The sequence below is a fragment of the Alexandromys fortis genome, unplaced genomic scaffold, assembly GCF_014885135.2.
Source record: "Alexandromys fortis isolate MF-2015 unplaced genomic scaffold, M_Fortis_MF-2015_v1.1 scaffold_40, whole genome shotgun sequence".
NCBI classification, from domain to species: Eukaryota; Metazoa; Chordata; class Mammalia; order Rodentia; family Cricetidae; genus Alexandromys; species Alexandromys fortis.
In genome coordinates, this window is record NW_026067966.1 from 7440525 (window position 1) to 7459078 (window position 18554).

The 18554-nt window shown below is 42.5% G+C and overlaps 1 protein-coding gene across 1 annotated transcript in view; it reads right to left on the reverse strand.

The window, feature by feature from the left end:
- Window positions 1-18554, reverse strand: part of Unc80 (unc-80 homolog, NALCN channel complex subunit) — a 178201-nt gene that overhangs the window by 30437 nt on the left and 129210 nt on the right. Inside the window, 9 exon segments of the mRNA XM_050154194.1 lie at window positions 387-605; window positions 892-926; window positions 1879-1981; window positions 7294-7464; window positions 11503-11599; window positions 12815-12956; window positions 13313-13447; window positions 15244-15512; window positions 17915-18095. Of these exon segments, the coding sequence (XP_050010151.1) occupies window positions 387-605; window positions 892-926; window positions 1879-1981; window positions 7294-7464; window positions 11503-11599; window positions 12815-12956; window positions 13313-13447; window positions 15244-15512; window positions 17915-18095 (1352 nt within the window).

Genomic DNA, 18554 nt, shown 5'->3' on the forward strand with positions numbered 1-18554 from the left:
TTTTTTTTTTTTTTTGATTTTCGAGACAGGGTTTCTCCGTAGCTTTTGGTTCCTGTCCTGGAACTAGCTCTTGTAGACCAGGCTGGCCTCGAACTCACAGAGATCCACCTGCCTCTGCCTCCCAAGTGCTGGGATTAAAGGTGTGCGCCACCACCATTAAAGGCATGCACCACCACCTCATTTTCCCTTTCTAACCAAGATCTCTTTAATAGGTAAAATGTTCACTTTATCAGAAGGATCTAAATGGAATGAACCTAAGTCACGGGAAATAAATTATTTAAATATCTCATTTATTTTCCTGGAGGAAGCCCCACAGTTCAACTTGACACACAGACAGAGACGGGTGACTTAAGATCACAAGCACACGCCAGGGCAGAGGTCGGTACCTCATGTGGGACTTCACATCCAGCAGCTCCAGGGCAGTTACCCGGGGCTCCCCAGCCAGATTCTGCAGAATCTTCAGCCTTGGCCCACAGTGCTTGTAGAATTCTGTGCAAATATTCAGCAGAGATTCCCGGGGCCTTCTGAATTCTTCTCGAGCAATTCGTTCATCTAGCTCTTCTCTGGGAAGGCCTTGTCCTTCCTCCAGCAAGTGAAGGTTTTCCCTGGGGAATTGTGAAAGATTAATGAGGGCTCTGAAAACATGGATACATGGTTACTGAGTGCAGGGTGTCACACTGCAGAGAAACGTGACTTCTGCTGAGTTAAGGATTTGGAAGGCAGCGCCCCGCCGAAGATCCTTCGGAGGATGAAGATTTATGTTCCCAAGAGACGTGGCAGCACCTCACTGCAGAGACTTTCCCTGAGCCCTTGCTAGACATTCACACAGGAGCAGTTTTATCATGCATCCACTGGATGCGTTAAATGGAATCAGAATGAGTTTCCCTGTACCTGATAAAGTGCAGCTTGGCTCCTTGCTCCTGGTACTTGCCAACCAGAAGGACAATCCGCATGAGCCTCAGAACAAGAAGGGAACTCCTTGGTGGAGGCTTTCTAGAGGCTTTTAATGGGCAAACTTTTGGAGGCACACACTTTGATAAAGGCAAATACACATATTAACTTAGATAGGTACTATCTCCTTTCGTTTGACTACCACGTACACTTCAATTACAGCTCCTATAAAACTTGTTTCATTGTCATAAGAAGTATATAAAGGGGGCTGGAGAGATGGCTCAGTGGTTAAGAGCATTGCCTGCTCTTCCAAGGGTCCTGAGTTCAATTCCCAGCAACCACATGGTGGCTCACAACCATCTATAATGAGATCTGGTGCCCTCTTCTGGCCTGCAGGCATACATGCAGACAGAATACTGAGAATACTGTATACATAATAAATAAGTAAATCTTTAAAAAAAAAGTATATAAAGATAAATTTAAGGATCCATATAAGTGCATGGAATATAGCCAAAGGAGATAATTTTTTTTAAAAAAATTGAAATCTGAGCCTTGTTATTAAATACTATTTCTGTTTCAGATGATAAGGGAAAGGTGTGTAGCTTATTTCTGTTATTTTGGAAACACTTACTTTATGACTAATTGAGTATGGGAAAATCGAGAAAGACAGCGGAACTATGGAGTATGGGAAGGAGAGGGCCTCTACACTCTAAGGCCCAGTAAATCCACTGGCCAGCTGGAGTCCAGCAGACCAACACGCTGCAGCCTCATGAAGGCTGCTTGAGTTTCTCTTTGATAATTTTCAAAGCAGCTCTGGTATTTTCTTGTACCTTTAAACTCTCCTTCACTTTTCTTATCTTGAAAGGCTTTCCTCATAGATTTTTACACTTAATATCGTGGGTTTTCTGTTTGTTTGTTTTGTTCTCAGGATTCCTTTCATTCCCAGGCACTGAAATGCAATGTAGAGGCCAGAGAAGCACAGAGCACAGTGAGTTACCTGGTGTTCACTCCAGATGACATGGTGTGATTGGCTGTGGTTGTCCCCTTGTGACCTTGATCACTCCTGCTCATCTGTGGGGCTGTCATGGGCCTGCAACAACAACAGTGGTTTCCAGAACAAGGCAGCAGAAGTAGAAACATTTAAAAAAAAAAAACTCTCAAGTTGTTGAAGCGTTCTTAAGTAAGTTTTCAAATCTTTAAAGGATAAGAGGTCCAGCTTTGTCCTGAGAGGCCCTTTAAAGATAAGGTTGATTCCCAAGTACTAATAAAGGTTTAAGTTCTTTGTCTTGCTTCTCAGAAGTAAACCATGACTTTAAATAAGACATGTGCTCAAACTGTAAGTGTCAATTGACAGTAAAAAGATTATTTAACCGTTTTTGGGTGGCAGGAGGCCAGCATTCTAGATTACAGAGTCAAGAGTGTACATAAATCTTCCTAAGAATTACTCTGTGCTATGGAATAATGCTTTTGTACACTGCAAAGATTTGTCACTAGTATTGGTCTAATAAAACACTGCTTGGCCAGTAGCCAGGCAGGAAGTATGGGTGGTGCAACCAAACGAAGAGAATTCTGGGAAAAGGAAAGACAGAGTTAGTCACCAGCTAGATGCAGAGGAAGCAAGATGAGAATGCCTCACTGATAAAAGGTACCAAGGCACATTACTAAACATAGACAAGAATTATGGGTTAATTTAAGTTGTAAGAACTAGTCAATAATAAGCCTGAGCAAATGGGCCAAACAGTTTATAATTAATATAAGCCTCTGTATGTTTCTTTGGGACTGAATGGCTGCGGGACCAGGCAGGACTGAAACTTCTGTCTACAAATGGTGCCCAAACGTTTGGCAAGGATTTCCACATAAAGCTTTCTAAAAAAGGGAGGGAGCTTCTAGACCCACAAAAAATGAGAGTCAACTGAAGCTTCTTGGTAGCAGCATGTTTTTCAGATAGACTCTCTTTGCTGGCTGCAAGTAGAGGCACAGCTTCTTTAAAAGAAGCCTTCTTGACTCAGCGTTAGCAGCAAAAACTGCATGGCTTCTTTACAAGACAACTACCTGGTTTGTTCTGGTTTTGAGAATGGCTTTCGCTCCTTTGGGAGGTCCTGCTATGGAGCACTTATGGGGTTTGTGAATACCATGTGGCAAGCTGTTTAATGGTGGCAACATAGACCCGCTGTGTTCCTGGAGCTGGGGCGGATAAACATGGCTTGCAGAGCTGGTGATAAATGTGCCTCCACCATATTGAAAGGCTGGGATGGGGTGGAGCTAGCATCCAGGGACACAACAACCACACCGCTTATCATGAAAAACAAAACAAAACAAAAAACCTACTTGTGGTGTGGGAGGTCCATCTGTTTGTGTGTTGCTTTTCTTGGTTAATGAATAAAGAAACTGCCTTGCCTGTTGATAGGGAATTACTTAGGTAGGTGGGGAGATGGAACTGAATGCTGGGAGAAAGAAGAGAGGAATCAGAACGAAGCCATGGATCCTCCGCCTGAGACAGATGCCGGCTAGAATCTATGCCTGTGGTGATACACAGATTAATAGAAATGGGCTAAATTAATATAAGAGTTAGCCAATAAGAAGCTAGAGCTAATGGGACAAGCAGTGTTTTAATTAATACAGTTTTCTGTGTGGTTATTTTGGGGCTAAGCTAGCCGAGTGGCTGGTACTCACAAGCCCTCCTTCTACATACTTGTCAGAAAGGATTTCAGATACACAATAGAACAGATTCAGACATAAAAGATCTCTAAATGAGACACAGTGTGTTTTAAAAAAAAAGTTCATTGGCGTAGGAGAGAGAGGAAAAAGAGTATAAACAGTTATAAAAAGAAATAAAGTAGCCGGGTGGTGGTGGCGCACGCCTTTAATCCCAGCACTCAGGAGGCAGAGGCAGAGGCAGGCGGATGTCTGTGATTTCGAGACTAGCCTGGTCTACAAGAGCTAGTTCCAGGACAGGCTCCAAAACCACAGAGAAACCCTGTCTCGAAAAACCAAAAAAAAAGTGTTTAAAAATGAAAAAGACTTTAAAGAGACAGTGAAAATAATATAAAACAAATAAGCCATGTAAAAATGGAAAATACACTGAGTATGGATTGTGCATATTATGGAGCTGCTAAGCTAAACCATCATATGTATTTTAAAGGTATCGTGACTTCAAAGTTTGAGTCTAAGAATATGTTACTTTGGAAAAGAGTTTCTGTTTTTGTTTCCATAGAGACGAGAACCTGTAGATTCCTTCCAGGCTAATGTGGTTTGATGGAGCAAGAATCCCTGAAAGGTTTCCATGAGCCCTAAAAATACTTCATCCAACAAATAGCAGGAAACAGTTGGATAAAATTATGCCCAAATTTGCAAAATGATTATTTATAAATGTTTGTTTTCATTTAAAGGGGGTTGATTATAAGTGGCTAATGGTCACAGTTGATCTCTTTCTAAAGAAGATAAAAGGGGGATAAAATATAGAAATGAATACTTTATATTGGTATGAACTTTGGTTTATTGATACAAATTTAAGGTCAATATATATATTTATATATTTCTACTGTTGTGTAAGATATTATGTTTATACAGCTCACTTAAAAATGTAATGTATAATTAAAAATTACAGATTAATAGCTACTTATAATGTCAAACTTGTAGTCATGTTAGTTAGTTTTCTAGATATGCAGAAATATGTTTCAGTTAGATAGATAATCTTCAATACTTCAAAGACCTACAGAATATATGAGTTTAAAAGGTTTTAAGAACCTAGACTTTTCACAACAGTGAGCTATGTCTGCTTCTGGCATTACCAATTACTTCAGAGAGGTTGATGGTCATTGAAGAAACTTGTTATAGAATTTGCCTTCAATTTGACGAGGCTAACCATCTGGGCAAAAAACTGTTCTTGCCTGGACTGCTTGATAGTATGCTATGTAACTGGAAATACAGGACCCACAGAAAAATGACTGCTGAACTTGCCTAAAGAAGGTGAGACATTTCTTCAGGGTTCCTGTTTCATAAAGACTCTGCCAGACACTCTGAAGGTCACAGAAGAAAGTGAGTGACAAACTGTCAATACAGGTGAAACTGTCTTTCAAATTTCCTGCTTCACTGAAAACTCTGCCAGATGTTATGGGCCTATAGGCTGAAGATGGATGACCCAATGTTATAAAAGAACTTTGGGTGACTGTCTAGGCAGCGAGATGTCTCTGTCATTCCTAGAACTTTGGAAGTTGCATACAATGCACTTTCTGTTTACTTAGGTAATCTATCCTTCTAGAGTCTTTGATGGAGTTGAAGAATAGATAGATATAGTTTTCCTTAGTTATGATAAAAGATAAATTAGATATGAAAATTTAGACTCACAAAGAAAAAACAGATGACAGAATATTTTCTTTAATTTTGTCAGATACAAATAGACTAAATATTGTAAGTGTAATTCATGCTTGATTCCTGTTTTGTTATTTGTAATTTTACTGTGTTAAAGTTATAACCTTCCTTTGACCGACAAGGGGAGATGATATGTGATTCCCCTCTGTATGCTATGAAAATGTTTTATTACCATTGGTTAATAAAGAAGATGCTTTGGCCTATGGCAGTGCAGAATATAGCAGTGCAGGAAGTCCAAGCAGAGACAGAGGAGGAAAGAAGGCAGAGTCAGGAAGATGTCATGTAGCTGCCAATGGAGAAACATGCCAGAACTTTACTGGTAAGCCACAGCCTTGTGGTGATATACAGATTAATAGAAACAGGTTAGTTTGTAAGAGCTAGCTTGAAATATGCCTGAGCCATCGGTCAAACAGTGTTTTAATCACGATAGATCCTGTGTGATTATTCAGGTCTGGGGGGCCCAGAAATGAAGTGCGGTTTATGTTTACAACTCCGGTTCTGAGAAATCATCTCATAATGTGAAAACCACACCTAGGCTTAGTTTCATTAGGATGTATTTTAAAGCAGATGTTTAATAAGATTCAAATGATTTCACTAAATGTCTGTTGGGTCTCCTTTAGTATTTGATAAAATTTTATGTATTAGCATCTGAGGCACAGAAAGGATGATGTAGATTGTTGGAGCATTTACCTTGATGAAGTCTTTATGGCCAACTATTGTTCTGAATGCTGATATGGTAACTTTCGGGAGTGACTAAGGTCATCTCTTTCCATGACTTGGTGTGGTAGGCAGAACTTAAAGTTGTCCCCTACCCCTGACCTTTATGTCTACTTTTACTCCAATGATATGTTTAAAAATCATCTCTCTCTCTCTCTCTCTCTCTCTCTCTCTCTCTCTCTCTCTCTCTCTCTCTCTCGTCTTTCTGGGAACAGAGATTTGAAGCATGAGGATTCAATGCCTTATTGACAGCTTGGGGGATTCAGGGGACCATGAGAAAAAAAAATAAGATGCCTTCTAAATGCAGAGTGGCTCCTGGATGGTCCCCATCTTTAGCTAATTTAGAGGGAATGGACACCCACATGACTGCACTTGTTCATCTACAGCCCCATCATCCCTTCTTGCTATATGACATCTCATCTCCTTTCACCTCTGTGCCCAAGAATCTTATGACAGGACAGCTTCTTGAATTTTGTTTAGGGCTAAACTCTGGTGCCAATGTGACTTTCTTTCCAAGATCCCTCTTTTTTCTTTCTACTGGAATCATCTTATCCTATTCCACGAGAAATCTGTTACTTCTGGGATAGAGTAACATCCTGAAGTTTATATTTACTTTGTAGCTTCTAAATTTAGAGTTAAAAATCCAATTCTTTATGGATAGTAAAACAATAAAAGAATGTTTTGCTACAATTGCAGACACACATCTCAAAAATCATTGGGTATGGAAAGCAAGATGGCTGAGTAAGTAAAGGTGCTTGGCCCTAAGCCTGACACAGTGAGTTCATTCTCTGGGACCCACGTAATTGATAGAAAGAGAGAACCAGTCTTCACAACTTGTCCTCTAAACAGTATGCACACAAGTGTATTCGTTCTCATTCTCTCTCTTTTCTCTCATCCTTCTCTCTCTTTCTGTAAATGTAAAAACTAAAAATCAACCAGCTAATTAAAATGTGGATCACATCTTCATATTCACTAACTTGCCCTTCTATTAAAGATTTGTTTACCACTGGCCTAAAACTTCCATAGAAACATTCATAGAAACTCATCAAATCATATGTAATTGTGTATTTAGCAACCACGTAGGAAAGTCATCATTATTGCTACTGCCACTATTCAGAGTACTTGACACTCTGATAATGTAGGCAGTATTTACAATAATAAACCATAAGGGGTTGCGTAGCTATCTCCAAAAAGACAGGTATCTATAATTTGTAAACAAAGACCAGGTTTTAGAGATATTTAGCCAACCAGTTTTCTCATCTTTTCAATGGACACATTTGGTGTTAGGCTGTGAATATCTGCCTCAGAGATTACCTGGTGAGGACCTCCACACTGTACAAAAGGGCTTGTAGGGATGTGGCCAGAGCAGCTGTGGCAGCAATCTCCTCTCGGGCAGCAGGCACGGTCTCGACCTGTGAAGTCTGCCTCTTCATCTTCTGTAGGTAACATGGAACCAATGCCTCCAAGACCATGAGCATCTGAAGGCTGTAAGCAACAGAAAGAAAACCAAGGCACATCTGATTGATTGGATTGTGTGATATCCAGGAGCATGGAAAAGCCACTAGAAATGCTGAATTCTATTCTACTTCCTGTGCAACACTAATCCAAAGCAGTGGAGGCTGCTGGACGTGTTGACTATCGTTTATTAATTAAGCACTTGGTAGCAGGTGAGGAAGCCTGTCTTAAAGAAGCATGCGAGATAAGAAGAACAAGCCATTTGTGCAAACTGCAAAAGAAGAGCAGAATATTGCAGGACAGCACAGACCATACAGAATAAAAGCCTTCATTCCCTAGTAAAGCCTCTATATAGGACTGTGCTGGGGGTGACTTTTCAGCTGAAGTTAGATTCTCTCCTAAGAAGCTGCCTTCAGAAGCTTACACCATTTTATAGCAAGAGTTGGTTGATGCTGTTATTGTCCTGGCAGCATGTCCTTACTAGAGTGAGTAGACACTACTCACTGGGTGTATACACTTGGTGTGGTAAAAGTGGTCAGAAACCTCAACTTAAAGAGGAGTTAGGAATTCGGTAGTTACCATGAAAAATTGTTGGTGTACAACTCCAACATAAATATTTTGTTGTAAGATTCATCCAACTGAGTTTAAGTTCTTAAACTGTGCATCCTAGGAGACATTGCTCTATGGTTGTTATTCTGGAAAGCCTGGAACCACTTCGTAACCCATTCCCTTCCTCAAAATACCGAGACATTCTGTCATGTCTTTTTCAGCTCTGAGTACTGCTTTCTGATGGGACAACTGCATAGAATCAGTGTTCTGCAGTAAAGGTATGACAATCTTCAGAACTTGGTGGGTATGGAGTTACAGTTATGATATATTTTTAGGTCCTAATACTTCTGTGATAGCCTTAGAAAAAGAGGTAAGTGTATTTCCTGAAAAAAATAAAAGATTTTGTTGTAGGCTAACTGTTCTAGAAAGGTTGAGTGAGTTTTAGAAATTATGACAGGAATCTGGTAGAAGCTAAGACTTCTGGGTATTTTCTGTAAAGACCACACTTCTGTAGAAGAAGAAATCTGTTTAAGTCAAGCTGACATACAGCATCAACCATTGCCCTTTGCCTTCCACATGTAAGTACATACATGTATACAGGTATATGAATCTGCTGGCACATGAACATGCCTACACACACTCACTCATACACACAAGCATACACACATACACACACAGACACACACAAACTAACCAACTTTGTAAAGAACTAATACCATTTCTGTGTCAAAGAGAACAGGATACATGTGAACACGATGATAGGCGTTTACTAGTTGATAAGTAGCAGACATTGCTGGTGGAAATGAGAACTGACACAGCTAGTTCAGGAACCCTGCTGGTGATATCCACTAAAGCAAAACATGCACGTACTTTATGATCTAGCAAAAATATTTTCACACACAGAAAAGGATTTGTGCATGAAACCACAGACATTCATTGGGACATAATTTGCCAGAGCTTTAACCTGAGTACAGTGCAGCACAGATGCCCACAAGAGAAGAAACTGATGCCTTCAGGGCACAGTCACAGAATGGAATGCTGGAGATGAATGAAGAAAACTACAGTCACATGCTGCGGTGTGGATGGATCTCATGAAAGAGTACTGAGGGGCAGAAGTCAGGCAGCTTCTCGGACTCATTAGACCATCTCACCAAAGTGCCACTGGGAATGAAGCTGTGGGGTGATGGTAGCGGTGCTCCAAATGATTCTTTTATTCGGTGGTAATTATAACTATACAGAGCCTCTAACTTTATGAACGTGCACTCAATTATAGAAATACAATTTTTAAAAACTGTTTACATGAGTGTTATCCTTAAATTAAATACACTTTTAAAGGAAATAATTTAAGTACCACAAGGACTTGATGTTACAAATATGGACGTTCAGTCAGGACATCCCAGGAAACAGCTACTTAAGAAACTTCCACTCTCCTCAGGTATCAAGAAGCCCTCTTGTTAGGGGAATTTTATTTTCAGGTGTGTGACTTTTGTTTACACTGTATTTGTTTAACTCTGTGAAGCTGTGTTACCGTGCCTGTCTGGAAAACCTGATGATCTAATAAAGAGATGAATGGACAATAGCGAAGGAGGAGCAAGGATGGGCAGGGCTGGCAGGCAGAGAATATGAACAGAAGAACAAGAAAGAAGAGGAACAGAACAAGGAGAGGAGGACATCAGGGCCCAGCCACCCAGCCAGCCACGGAGAAAGAAGTAAAAAAAAGGTAAGAAAGATAAATGTCCAGAGGCAAAAGGTAGATGGGAAAACATTTAAAAAGCTGGCAAGAAACAAAACAAGCTAAGGCCGGGCATGTATAAGTAAGAGTAAGACTCCTTATGTGATTTATTTGGGAAGTGGGTGGTGGGCCCCTCGGAAGCTAAAAGAGCAAAACATCACACAACACCCTCTGGTTTAACATGAGCAGAATGAAAATAAGGAGGATTTTCAACAAAACTAAATATAATTGCAAAATAGTGGACTTTGGTCTTGAACTTCCAGTGAAAGGGGGTCTTGATTTCTTGATTACAAGCTCACGCTCCTCCTGGTTGCAATGTGTCTGAACTATAATTTGAAAGAGAATTTCATGTACTCGCTGAAACTGTTTAAGGGGAAGGATTTTGTTATTTTTATTTTTATTTTTTTGGCCAAGTTTGGTGGTTCTCTGTGTTGCTGGCAGTTCACCACTGGGGCAACATAGGTCTTAGGGTCAATGAGAGTCTGAGGCATCTGACTAACAGTGTGTACACTTAGAGCACAACAGCGGACAGAAAGCATTTCTGCATTCAGACAGAATGAACTCAGTGTGAGGTTTGCACCCACCCTGGAGTGATCCTGGAGCCAGGGTATTGCAGGAGGAACAGGACAGTGGGAGTCTATCACCCCAGAGACTGCACATTTTCCTCTCTTAAAAGCCTGCCTGACTTTCAGCTTACTGTCTAATCCTCACCAGAGATGACAAAAACCTGAAACTGCTGGTTACACTTTTATCCATTCCTGATGTTTCTTTCGAGAAGAGTTCAATTAAGAGAAATCCCGGCCACCTCTTGGTCCTTTATTCTGTTCTGGGGAGAGCAGAAACCCATCTGAGGAGCAAATGTACAAAGACACAGTGAGCAAAGTGAGGTTGGTCCCTCTTCCTGGAGGGTGTGCCCATGTGGTAGGGTTGTGAGGGGGAGATGGAACATATGTATCTGATAAGAGCCAGCTTCCTGGCACTGGGGTGACTCACTTTTCATTTGAGTTCTTTGGCTTCCATGTTCCTGGCAAAATAAAACACGAGATGTATATCGCTGCCCTTCGTGTTCTTGTTAGGAATAATCTTGGGACAAGCCTCTCTGCCACCGCAAATAATTCCAATCAGGCCAAATTAGACCTAATTAATGCCCATCTTTACTGCAGCCCTCCCAGATGGTGGGAAAGCGTGATGGGGGTGAGGGGAGGCCCACATAAAACCTGAAACCACGGGTTCTTTTTCTCAGCGGCAGCCTAAATAGCCTGTGGGAGTGGTCCTGACCCTCCCTGGGGAGGGGTAAGGCTTGGCAGGCTTCTCTGGAGGTGGAGTCCCAACCAAGGCAACCCCCAGGGGGCTGGGGTGACGCTTCCAACCCAAACACCCCAAAGTCTTTGGATATAGGGTATCAGGGGGCTGGGGTCTCACTTTTGACCAAACAGTTCTCATTAGTCTTCGGAGGCAGTTTTCACAGATGGTTTAAATGTCTGTTATAAAATTTTGTTTTCTAACAGCTTGTATTACATAAGTGGAAAATATATATATATATATTTTTAATCAGGAGTAAACATCTTAGCCTCTGCACAGAATTCCAAATCAGGGAATTTCAAATTCAGGATGATTTACAATAATTTTCAGGACGTCTGCTATGAAAAATCTTCTAAATTTGGTTTTTAGATGCTTACTCACCAAGATGTTACAGAAAGATATGCAAAACATAACCTTTCTTATTCACTTTTATTTCTTTGCTATACTTTTTTATCACAAGAGACAGAAAAGAGGGCTGCGATTACCTTCTGAATGACTCAGGAGCGTAAGCTACCACCGTGACACAGAGTTTGATGGCTTCACTGATGGAGAAAGTCAGGTCTTCATTTCCATAGCAAAAATCTGCAAAGATGCACAATCAGAATGGGTGGCTCTGTGAGAAACAGAGTGCATCGCTACCAAAGTTCTTTTATCACTTAGATTTTATTCCTGAATTCTGCAAACTATTAATTTTTTCATCCGAAAGAACAAAATTCTGCTTCTTGCATTTAAACCACTGGATAATGGGGGGAGGGGGGATAGATGGGAGGTAGAGGGAGGGGACAGGAAGATAGAAGGGAGAGGATTGGTATGTAAAATAAATGAAAAAAATTAATAAAAAAGAAAAAGAAATAAGGGAGGTTTTAACAGACTTACTGAATGGAAGGTACTAACGTATTTTAATTGTTGGAGGTTGGTGTGGGATTCCACTCTGTGTGCTGTAATTACCATTAATGAATAAAGAAACTGATTTGAACCTATAGGGGGCATAACTTAGCTAGGTAGGTAAAACTAAACTGAATGCTGGGAGAATGAAGGCAGAGTCAGGGAGAAGCCATGGAGCTACAGCTAGAGACAGATGTGCTGAAACTTTGCTGGATACACAGATTAATGGAGAAATTAAGATATAAGAGTTAGCCAAAGCCGGGCAGTGGTGGCGCACGCCTTTAATCCCAGCACTCGGGAGGCAGAGGCAGGCGGATCTCTGGGAGTTCGAGGCCAGCCTGGTCTACAGAGCTAGTTCCGGGACGGGCACCAAAGCTACAGAGAAACCCTGTCTTGAAAAACAAAAAAAACAAACAAACAAACAAACAAAAAAGAGTTAGCCAATAAGAAGATAGAGTGAATGGGCCAAGCAGTGATTTAAATAATATAGTTTCTATGTGATTATTTTGAGGCTGAATAGCCGGGAATAAACTAGCAGCCTATTACAACATGAGGTAGAAGAGAAAGCTTTACCTTTGAATTATATCTAATTCTGTTCATTACATAACAAAAGACCATTCCAGAAGACTATTTTCCTGGAATTGCTGGGATTAAACTGTTAGAGTGTGGGTCTACTGAGACACACTTGAGCATGCTGTTCACATAAGAGGATTCCTCATTCCGCAGACTTACGAGAATTTTATGACAAGAAAATAAAAAAAAAACCATTCACTTAACATTTAACATTGTTCCATTTATTATTTTTTGAATTAGTTGCATATATTAGATAACTGTTTTAGTTTGTGTGTATATATATATATATTTGAACAATTGCTATGCAAAAAAGGATGCTGGAGACAGTTTTGTATTTACCTAGTGACTTGAGGGGCTTCTCAGCCTTAACCAGCTCTAGAATGTCCAAAATATCCGTGGTTTCTCCCTCCAGGGACTGCAGCAAGTCAAACAGACACTGAGCTGACACTCCTTTGCTGGACCCGGTGTTGGTGGCAGCATCCTACATAAAGCAAAACAAAGCAAACAACAAGAAAAAACACTTTTGGGTTATTGATTGCTACCTTAGCACTATTATGGCTGACTTCAAAATTTGTAAATTCAAATATACATCACAATATCTAAGTGAAATTCAACTTCCATAATTCTGTGTCTGACATCCTGGTGAAGAATTTCAGGGATCTACCAAATGCCAGAAGTCAGCTAAGCTCATCTTAAGCTTCTTTCCCATCCACTCTGGAGCCTTGCGATGTCTCGGCCTGCCTCTGCATTCTGCCCAAACACAAGTGATGCCCACCTTCCTCCCTTGCTGTTGCTGTAAACATTTCAGTTGATCGGTCTTCTCTCCATCTTACTCACCGGAAACTCCAGGAGAGGGGCCACGCTGGCAAACAGCTGGAGCACAAAGGGCTTCCGGTGGAGAATGTAGAACTGGCGGCAGGCAAACTCGATGGCTCGACGCAGCTGAGGGTTGCTCTCATAGTCAGAATATACCTGCAGAGAAGTATCGCTTACTGAGGAAGTGTTCCCATAGGAAACAGAAAAGGGCTAATTTTATAAGCTTGTAGGGTGGGTTGTAATATAGCACCAGCTTTCTTGAGGTGTTTTGCTGATAGACATAAGATTCCTATAAACCAAACATATATTTTCCCCCCAGGAAACTTAAGACTAGACATTTATTTCAGTGAGAGAAATAGACGTGATATTTACTGCAGGTCGTTTGTAATAGTGGAAAACTTGAAATAAGTTAAATGAATGATAAAGTGATAGCTTGTTAAGTGAATTGTTGTACATGCATTGTGTAAATACACCACATGTTCATTATCAGTTATTCATCAGTTGATGGAAACCGAGGCTGTTTCTGTGCCTTGGCTATTGCAAATAGAGCATCAGAGAGAGTGGACGAGCCGGTGTCTCTACAGTAGGATATAGCATCCTTTCGGCATCAGCCCAAGATGCAGCTGGGTTGTGTGGTGGATCTATGTTTAGTTCTTTTAGGAATCTGATTTCCACAGAGTGGCCACCAGTGAGTAAATGCCTTTCCTCACATCCACGCCAGCAAGGCCATCGTTCCTTTTAGATCTTCAGCCATTCTGAGCCGGGTAAGAGGAAATCCCAAAACAATGGAAGTGTAGTTATTTCAAATGACACTTTAAAGCTCAATAACTATATGAAATTCACACAATGGTCTTTATTACTTGAAAAATGGATAAAAATTTGAATGTGGTATTATGTAGTTTTATTTTAATGCCAGCGTATAAATTTTCAGGGAAAATAAGATGGCTCAGTAGCTAAGAGAACTGGCTGCTCTTCCAGAGGTCCTGAGTTCAATTCCCAGCAACCACATGGTGGCTCAGAGCCATCTGTAATGAGATCTGGTGCCCTCTTCAGGAAGAGACCTGGTCAGTCGTCCTCAACTTAGACCATGAAATCCAATATGAACAAGTTTAACGGAACTGCCTATATGGGCTGCCATGCATGCTTCAGCATCACCAAAACATAAACATCCCTTTATTGTCTCAATTTAAAATGAGTGTAATTACTTTTGGTAATTGATAAAAGAAAAAAATTGCTATTACTTAAAAATGAGTCAGAGAGTCTTGGGGTAAAAGCAAATTTTTTTGCTATCATTGGATGAAACAGATTGTGCTTTGTACAAACATGCTATTTTCATAATGTTCATTAAAATCTTCCTCCAAACAGGCAGCTAAGAATTAACCCCAGGTCTTGTCCGAATTATCTTTGGTACTCTACTCCTAAGTGCAGCCAGATGCACACTGGGCATGTGAAACAGAAAATCCTGCTAAAGTCAACTCCTCCAAACCCTTGGACACAACTATATGGCACTAAAAATTCCTCTTCAAACTGAGGACATGGCAGAAAAAGTCTGCTGTCCAGCTGGCACAAGGGCAGCCCAGAGGTCCTCTCTCTGTCTACAGGAGCTGCCCTGCCTCATGGCTTGATAAAGACACACACTGCTGGGCCCCCACCACTGAGTTTCTTATTCAGCGAGTCTGAGATGGAGTGCAGGAGGGTGAATTTCTTGGGCGCTGTTAGGAAATACTGAGGCTGCTATTCCAGATGCCACAGTTTGGGTGTCACTGTGCTAAAGAACACGGAAGAGTATCCCAGCTCCCAACTCTGGGGCAGAATCTCAGGATAGCAGAGAACAGTGTCAACTGTTGAAATTTCATGTGGGGATTTCAGTGGGTGCCTTCTGCTGTAACAAAGGAGTTAACTTGTTGGACAGCTAGGTCTGAGCGGGGCTGGGTTCCCGGAATGCCAGGCACCTGCAGCATGGTGGGGAGAACCCACTGGTAGCCGCTGAGAGAGAAGAGGTGATTGAAGTGCACAGCTGTGTTGATGACGGTGGCCGCATACTGCCTGAGCAGAGCACTGTCTTCGGGGTGGAGAATCAGAGCCCCGTTGAACACGTTGAGAAAAAGCATGATTTCGTCTCCCCAGGGAAACTCGCTAGGCATGCCCAGGAACATTTCCTCCAGGAGCTGGATCCACAGGCTTTTCTGAAGGGTGTCGAGGCCAAACAGTTCCTTCCCGGCTGTGGAAACATGAAGCAGCAGCGGAGACAGAATTAGTCCGGCACCAGCCCTCTTGGCATGAGCAGGCGATCAAATGCTACCGCACAACTATTTCCCATTTGCTTGTTCCAGCTCCAGAAAACCTACCACTGAATGGTTTCCCAGCACGATGCTGCCTGCATGGGCAGGACACTTTTTCCATCTAAGGATCTGCACCAACAACCTCTTTTATTTAAGCCTGGGCAAGCCAGGACAGGCATTTGCAGTATCATGTTGTTAAATGAACTGCTGAAAGACATTCTCTGGCTGGGCAACAGTTAGGGTTGGGGTCAGCATCTGGCTTTCTTATCACCATTTAGACCAGAACCCTTTCTGTCAGGAACCCTGAAGCCCAGGGATGGGAATTTAAGTGGCTTGTCCTAATCAACCATGGTAACAAAGTAAGGTTCTTAGCTGGGTCTCTTGCTATGTCTCTGACTCTGCCTCACTTCAGGCATAAGTTACACGGAAATGAACAGAGTTTAAACGTTGCATTCAGCGAGTTTTGCAACAATACAGAGTAATAAAACCCCAAGGCCTCGGGGGCTCATCTGTGTCCTTCCTTCAGCTCCCTCACGCTTTGCCAGCAGTTCATGCATCTCTCCCCACCCGGAGGAACACTGTTCTGATCTGTGTCACTCAGGACCAGCGTGGCCTCCCTTTGATCTTCTTACTGCTTACTCAAGGGACTCCCGTGCAGTAACACTGAAGGGACACTAGTCCACTGGAATGTGTGGTTCTTACAGGCCTTCCCCTTCTTCCCCAGTTCTCTCTACATAGCTAAAACCATTAGATTACATTCCTAAAGCCAGTCACCAAGGTTTATTCCCTTATTTGGTTACTACTTCTTCCTGAGGCTGACTACCAAGGTCCAATGAGCAGAGTATTGAAGTCCAGAAGTCAGAAGCCCCCTTTGGCACAACTAATCAACATGTCCAATTAACATTAAACACCTCATCCTATCACGGGGTTCCTAATTTTCCTTTTATAAACAGCCGTTGTCCTATGGGCCACCTCAGCCTCCTCTCTATTCAGAGGCATTCCTTTGTTTCCTTGGGACAAATATCCCTTGCCCCTTTCCCTTGTTCCTGTCCCTTCTCCCGTGCCCTCTACCCCCCACCACTGCAGGCATCCTAGCCCATTCTAATGCAGATCTCATCCCTTTCTCCTTTTCCACTCTTCAACAGAACACCTGCTTGGGCAGTCTGTGGGGCTCCTGGCAGTGGGCTCAGTATTTATCCCTAGTGCTTGAACTGGCTTTTTGGAGCTAATTCTCTATGGAGGGAGACCTTCCAGGGCCTGTTGTTCCTTTGGAAACTACAGCTCCCAGACTCCTCCTGGATTACGGACACCTGCGCACGCAGGCGTGCACAGGTGCAGGTCATTTCTCCCAGATAACCTTGCGCTTCCCGTTAAAAAGCGAGCTTCCACGAAGTCTGGCTCTCTCTTGCCCTTTACCCTTGTGTGTCCCCCTCCCCCCCATTAAAGTGCACCCACGTGGGAGCCGCGTGTCTTGTCTCCTCCTTTTGCGCGTGTCTCGTCTATCCTGTGTTCGTCTACACACCTCACCCGCCGTTTTTAAAAGAATAATAGGGCCTCCTTCCTGCCTCAAGGTGATGTGTCAGACTTTGTTGACTTCCCATGGGAGGCCTCACCCTCTCTGAGGATTAGATGGGGGGGGATGGGGTTGGGGGAAGTTGGGTGGTGGTGGGGAACAGAAAGAGGGCAGGAGGAACTGGGATTGGTGTGTAAAATAAAAAACAGATTGTTGTTGTTTTTAAAAGTTATACTCAATGTCATTCCCACTAATTAGCACTTTGTATTAAGTGTGTTTTGAAACCTTAATTTCTAATTTAGATAATCTCTGAAATATTTGTAGCTAATAAATAGAAAATTTAAAAAAAAATCACACCTGCAAGGACATGAGCGGCTGCTTTTTTGCGGGCGTCAGAGAGCAGCCACTTTAGCTTTCCTTTCCCGCTTAATAGCAGCTGTCTGTGAAAACAGGTGATTGGGTGCGGTTTGTGCCTGATCCAGCATCTGGAGGGGGGAGCCCTTCAGCTGTGCAGGAATTCTCCTTCAAACATCATTTCCCTTCTTCCTTCACCTGCTGCAATCCGTCACCAACACTGCTCTGCAAAGCCAGTGCTTGGAAAGGAGGCACCAGCGGCACCAGCAGTCCCTGGGAGTGTGTTAGACGTGTGAGTTTGGGATCCACCCTGAAGCCGGCAGCTGGAGGATGGGCACCAGCATTCTGAATTTGAAATAACCTCCAACTGACTCGGGTGTGTACTCAGGTTTGAGAACCACTGGTGTCCAGTGGTCAGATCTAAACACAGACATGAGAAAAAGGTGTGGAGGAATGGTTTTCCTCCTGCAGTACCTTGAGGGTCGCTAAAGAGCGAAAACTCAGCGTCTATTGCACTCCGGGGGAAAGAGGGCAGCCGGAGAAGATCCTCCTGCAGCATGGAGACATGTGACTGCTTGTGCGCTGTGGGGATCTTCTGGGTGAGAGAGATGAGAAACAGCACTCGCCCCACTTCCTCCAGCTTCCTGGTAAACACCTAGGAGGAGCACACAGAGCAGAATTAGGAAGCTGAAAATGCAGAGTGAAGACACTGGAGATCTTCAGTACCAAACCTGACTGATAGAATGAAATAAGCGGGGTGGGGGGAATGGAAAGAGGAAGAACTGTTTATACCAGATAGAAACAATAAGCAATATTTAATGGACTCTTAGTCTCCGAAGCTGACTGAACTTGGGGGGGGGGGGCTGTGGCCTAGAGAAGCACAGATCAGGGACTGTCAAGAGAGTCGAGAACTATACAGCGCCCCATCTGTGTGGGTGTCACAACACGGAAGCCTTTCCCTGACAGGAGCTGGTACTCAGTGACAATCGCCACTGCATCTCCACAGATGCTCAAGACGTTTCCTGGCAGTTCTGGGTTTGTCTTTTTAAAAGAGACAAAAAGGAATCTAGGAACAAGCTATTGATACAAAAGCTGACAGCCCCAGATATCCGCT